The sequence below is a fragment of the Vipera ursinii genome, assembly GCF_947247035.1.
Source record: "Vipera ursinii genome assembly, chromosome: 1".
NCBI classification, from domain to species: Eukaryota; Metazoa; Chordata; class Lepidosauria; order Squamata; family Viperidae; genus Vipera; species Vipera ursinii.
Genome location: NC_139512.1, coordinates 23,996,023 through 24,001,974, shown reverse-complemented (window position 1 = coordinate 24,001,974; position 5,952 = coordinate 23,996,023). Strand labels below are relative to the sequence as shown.

Sequence of the window (5,952 nt, the reverse complement as noted above, 5' to 3'; positions counted from 1 at the left end):
CCCTGTGTAGAAGATCGTGGCTTTGAAAGAAAAGAGCGAGTGAGTTACGGAGAGATTGACAGAGGCCGAGGGGGTGGGACATCCACTTGCAAATCCCAGTACGGGAGGGGGGAAGCGGGGAGGGCGGGGCTTTGCTGGGGCTGCGCTGATGGACAGGCCGGTGCGAGGAGTGACTTCTCGAGCCCACGTGACTCTCTCTGGAGCTGGAAGAAAAGCAGCGGGCCTGTTGGGGGGTTTCATTATATTCAAATATATTCATTTTCCAGGAGCTACTCCGGAGCATCAGGTCCCAGCGACCCTTCCTATCCGCACTTTGGAGAAGCGATCCGGAATAGCTACAGCAGCGGCGGAGGCGGTAGCAACAGCAGCAGCAGCAGCAGCCAAGAGCGATTCTCCTCATTCCTCAAGCAGACTCCGGATTTCCCTGCGCGGCGAGTTTTTCCACGAGTCGTGTTTCACGCTGGCTGTCAAGAACCATGGACTGTTTTTGTATGCCTTGCTTTCTGTCAGTGAGTAGCGCTTTCGTTTTTTTTCCCCCTTGTGGCTTTGATGTAAAGCGTTAAGAGTCTTTTTAAAGCAACAAGCGATCCGAAGAGTGTGTGTGTGCGCGCGTGTGTGTGTGTGAGAGAGAGAGTTAGAGAGAGAGAGAGAGAGAGAGAGAGAGAGAGAGAGAGAGAGAGAGAGAGAGAGAGAGAGAGAGAGAGAGGTGAACGCCTTCCTTGTGGATTTTCCATTTCTGTAATTAATTTCGTCGGCACCTGAAAAACAAGTCGCTGCGAAGCGGTTCGGGCTGCAGACTTAACGCCCGCTTCCTTGAACCTAACACACTCTCTCTCGAATCAAGTTTATTTCCGACTAAACACGGATAGTATCGCGCTTTACTTATTTCAATAAGATTAAAACTCTCTCCATCCTCCCCACAGGTAAAAACCCTTTAGGGTTCTGCGGGGAAGGGGGGGCATCCTAACCCCGACCCCCGCTTTTCCCTCCCTCTGCGATCACAAAGCACTTAATCAGGAGTTGGGGGAAGAGGCAAGGTCCTAGTGGTTAGCGTCTACGAACCGGGAAGGCGAAGCACCAAAACGCGACCGATTGAAAAGCGCTCTGCACCGACTGGGAAGGGTTATTAACAATGAACCGAAGCCTCGGACCCTCACTTAGCTCCCGCCCCGCGTGTTTTTCTCTACTCATTGGAAAGGGGGCAACTCCGACTGAGGAGTGTCTTGAGTTTTTACCGGGGGGGGGGTGATGGTGGAGGAACAGGTCCTCCACCGAGATGGATTTGAATGGAAGCGTTGTCTTGAGAACTTCTTCCGAGACTATCGCGTTTTTAACCGGCATAGTCAGATAGAAACAGAGGACTGAAAAGAGAGGTGGGAATTTATTTGATGGGGGATATCAAGGCATTCTGCCCAAAGTTTTAGAAGCCGCTTCTTTTCGTACAAAAAAAAAAAAAAGCTGTTGTGTGCATTTCTCCCCCAAAGCGGTAGACTATTGGGTACTTTTTTTTTCTTTCACCAACCTTGTTTGCTTGCTCTGGCTCATTTTCTCCTCCCTTCCCTGCTTCCTGCCCCCCCTTCACTCCCCCCCCAGAGACACCATGACGCCTGGTAGCCGAATGCTGATGGTCATTCTATTGTGCCAAGTGATCCTAGGAGGTTCCAACCGGGCCAGTTTAATACCTGCTGAGACCGGGAAGAAGAAGGTGGCTGCAGGTTTGCATCAACAGCAGCAGCAGCGAGGAGGAGGAGGAGGAGGAGGAGGAGGAGGAGGAGACGGGGACAGCGCCTCGGGAACTGCACACCGCCTGTTCTCAAACCATGAACTCTTGCGTGGGTTCGAGGCCACCCTCCTCCAGATGTTTGGGCTGCGCCGGCGGCCACAGCCCAGCAAAACAGCCATCGTCCCCTCTTACATGATGGATCTCTATCGCCTTCAGTCTGGGGATGAGGAGGAGAATCTTCAAGATCTCAACCTCCAATATCCCGAGAAATCGACCAGCCGCGCCAACACCGTGAGAAGCTTTCACCATGAAGGTGCGTTGCAAGATGAGCAGTTAAGTGGGTAGAGTGTTGCATTAAAGTCAGAAGTGATGGGATTGCAGAATTGTCTCTTCAGAGTAATATGGGGGGGGGATGTGACCATAGCAGCAACTGAGGCATCCCCTTACAAGCTCCCCCAAACCCAATTGATTAACATGGGAAAAGTGGGTTGCACAAACAGCATTTTGGAAGCTTCTTCACCTGGAATATGAAATGAACCTTTATTGTCAAAGTACAACTATGTGTACCTTGAGATTAGCTGAGCCTCCCTTGGTGCTCCCACCCCCCAACACACAGTGACAACAAACCCTCCATCTTACTACACCATGTGAACCAACTACACCACACACCGGCCTAGAGGGGCAAGTAGGCAGTTTTATTTACTTCCTTCCCCCCCCCCCAAAAAAAAAATATTTTGCTCTCTTTCCAGCAATTTGCACTTTGGATGCAATAGATTCAAACTGAAAGTTTGCTTTTTCAGAGGTGTATTCTTGATTGTGGATCGTACTGTCCTGGGAAAGGGAGGGCACAGGATGAGGGTCCCACTTCCTTTCATTTCTTTATATTTAGCAGTTTCCAGAACAGGGAGGTTTGCGGGACATTTAATGCACTATCCTTGAATTTTTTTTAAAAAAGCAGCATTTTGCCTAGGAAATAACAGCTTGCAGTGCTTGTCCTTCTTGCTGAGTTAGCCCGTGGCTTCATTAAGAAATGGAAAGACACGGAAAGCAACTCCTGGCATAACTGAGAATGGATCTGGATAGAATTGGCATAGTAACAAAAGTAGCAATTATTCATATTAGTGAATAATTATCATTGGTTTCGTAGCTTGGGTAGAGCATGGGCTGTGTGTGTGTGTGTGTGTACGTATGCAAGAGACAAAGTGAGAGAGCGCACACGGAGCTCTAAGAACTTACTCTATCAGATAAGAGCAGCCAGATTCCAGACTTCACTCTGGTTACACTGGGTTTATTACTCGCTCCCCCATCCTGCTCCTTAGGAGTTTATGCAGGAATTATTGTTGCCCTGCACACCAACTTTAGATAAAACTGTTTCCACTCATTAGTTGTTTTGAGGGGGGGAGGGGGTGTCCGTTCATTTTCTTTTTTAATGACCAGTGTGAATGACTAAAAAGAGAAGAGGGATGTGTTTAACTGGACCCAAATGTTTCCTCGCATGAGTTTTGTCTGGTTTCCCCCCCACCAATCCCTAAAGAAAAGTCCGTGGAATTGATTTGCTTATTCAGGATTGTATTTCTGGGAGTCTGGGCTTTGCAAAGCTGTGTGAACTAACTGGAGTGTACTATAAGTGAATCTATGTCAAAGATTTTTTTTTAAAAAAAAACAGCACATGAAATTTTTAAAAAGAAATCTGCATATTTCATTAGGGATTTTTTTTTTTTGCAATCTGCTTTTCCCTTTCCGAAGAGATATATTTAAACTTATCTAATCACCATCCTGTGAATTGTGAGCTGCATCTGTCTCTTACTGTTGTTTCTGAAAGGACTTGAAATTTAGGAATCATGAGAAGAGCTCATTTCAAAAGATAGGGGAGAAATGTGGAGGTTGAAGCAGTCCTGGGAACTGTTACATTTTTGTTGTTTCCTAAAGATGTGATGACAAATTCTGCTTTCTCTTCTCCCCCCCCCCCCCGCCCACTCCACGGGCACACTCCATTTTTCTTTTTATTGTGTCCAGGGCTGGGCACGTGCCTGGCATTCTATAAATACAAGAATGAATTATGATACAATCAGAACAAGGGATGTGCACACAGGCTTGGCCAGAGGGCATGACTAGGTGCCCTGGCTGGACTTTGGCAGCACCTGGCAGATTGTTACTGAGGTAGGAGTGAAGCAGAAGATGCCGCCAGGCTTGTTTGGGCAAGTTTGTCTGGTTTGGAGCATCCAGCCTCAGTGTCCCCTTGGAGCATTCTGGCTGTTGCATCATAACGCTGATAGAAGCCCCACTAATTTCACTGGGGCTGAGTTCCAACTAAATAGTTGTTAAAATATAGGTTGCAATCTCCTTGATAGCATGTGAAGAAAGAACTTCATTTTGGTTGGCTTAATTTCCCAGGAAATCATGTTTGGGATCCAGATAAGAAGGCTACTCTCTATGCTGAAAAGTTAAATCCCAGCAGGATCTTGACCTCAACTTACCTGCCTTGTTGGCAACCCCATGGGATACCCCTAACATGTGTCATGTGCAGTGGCTTGGCTTGACATTTCCTGACAGTTAGAACAACTAATCAACTTGCCTCCAGAAGTTGTGGGTGCTCCAACACTGGAGGTTTTTAGGAAAAGACTGGACAATCATTTGTCTGAAATGGTGTAGGGTTTCCTGCTTGAGTAGTGGGGTTGGAGTAGAAGACCTCTAAGGCCCCTTCCAACTCTTTTATTCTGTTAAAGCAAATGAAATCCGTACAAGTAGAGGTATGGAGGACTTTCTTTAAGGGAGAGGACATCCTTTCCAGCTTGGTGCACAACAACAGGGAAATCACACCCCATGGTGTCCTCCTTTTGCTAATATGTCTATTTTCCTGGACTTGTGAAACTGTATCTTCTCCTTGGTGCATCCTGCTAACCTCTTCCCTTTTCTGCATCTCTGTCTCTCTCTTTGCCTCTTCCTTCCTCCAGAACACCTGGAACATGTGGCCAACCCATGGAACCAACCCACTCGCTTCCACTTCTTTTTCAACCTCAGCAGCGTGCCGCCTACCGAGCCAATCTCTTCCGCAGAGCTGAGACTCTTTCGGCAGCAAGTCAATGAAGGGGAGGCAGTGGCGACAGCAGCGGCTTGGGAGAAAGGCTTCCACCGGATCAACATTTATGAGGTGATGAAGCCCCTGCAAGGGGGGGACATGGTCACCAGGCTGCTGGACACACGCCTGGTGCATCACAATGTGAGCCGCTGGGAAAGCTTTGATGTGAGCCCCGCAGTCATCCGATGGACCGCAGGTGACCAGCCCAACCATGGGCTGGCTGTGGAGGTGATCCACCTCTACCCCGCGCAGACTCACCAGGGCAAACATGTCCGGATTAGCCGCTCTTTACCTCAAGGAGACCGTCTGGAGGATGCCGAATGGGCTCGCCTCCGGCCTCTCCTGGTCACCTTCAGCCACGATGGCAGGGGCCAGTCTCTGCTCACGCGGAGGACCAAGCGCAGCCCTAAGCATGCACACCAGCGGGCACGCAAGAGCAAGAAGAATTGTCGCCGCCATGCTCTGTACGTGGATTTCAGTGATGTGGGCTGGAATGACTGGATTGTAGCCCCACCAGGCTACCAAGCGTTCTATTGCCACGGGGATTGCCCTTTCCCTTTGGCTGACCACCTCAACTCTACTAACCATGCCATTGTGCAGACTCTGGTGAATTCCGTCAACTCCAGCATTCCCAAAGCCTGCTGTGTCCCCACAGAGCTCAGCGCCATCTCCATGCTCTATTTGGATGAGTACGATAAAGTTGTTCTCAAGAACTACCAGGAAATGGTAGTAGAGGGATGTGGCTGTCGTTAGAGGGGGGGGCAATGAGTTCTCCCTGTCTTTTCCACTTGCCACCTTCCAGCTTCCCTGGCCAAAATGTGCCCAGGATGAAGGGAGTGTGTGTGTGTGTGTCTGGGGAAATGGCCTTTGATTTCACAGAGGAAGCAAAACCTGACCAGCCTCTTTCTCCCGGTAACAACTACAACTCCCTTGATCCATTCTCCTTGACCTTATTTATGTGCAAATGTTTTGACAATAATAATCATATATTTTGGCAAGATATATTTATAACGACATATTAAAATATAAAATAAATAAATAAAACGAGTCATTATTTTAAAGGTAAAGCCAATAAGATTTTATAAAATTATTTTAAAATATTTTTTGTTACTCTCCAGAGAGGACCGGGATGGAGTTGCCAAGCTATCAA

The 5,952-nt window shown here is 48.1% G+C and overlaps 1 protein-coding gene across 1 annotated transcript; it reads left to right on the top strand.

Moving 5' to 3' along the window:
• Window positions 1–272: 272 nt before the first annotated feature.
• Window positions 273–5,740, top strand: BMP4 (bone morphogenetic protein 4). The gene is made up of 3 exons (XM_083353223.1): window positions 273–509; window positions 1,594–2,036; window positions 4,678–5,740. The coding sequence occupies exons 2-3, from the start codon at window positions 1,601–1,603 to the stop codon at window positions 5,553–5,555; spliced, it is 1,314 nt and encodes a 437-aa protein (XP_083209349.1). The 5' UTR covers window positions 273–509; window positions 1,594–1,600; the 3' UTR covers window positions 5,556–5,740.
• The last annotated feature ends 212 nt before the right edge of the window (window positions 5,741–5,952 follow it).

What these genes read in the sequence shown, in the direction of transcription:
- BMP4 (XM_083353223.1), top strand. Translation starts at nt 1,601, where the DNA reads ATGACGCCTGGTAGCCGAATGCTGATGGTCATTCTATTGTGCCAAGTG. An exon ending in GAGAAGCTTTCACCATGAAG is followed by an intron (nt 2,037 to 4,677) that starts GTGCGTTGCAAG and finishes TCCTTCCTCCAG; the next exon opens with AACACCTGGAACATGTGGCC.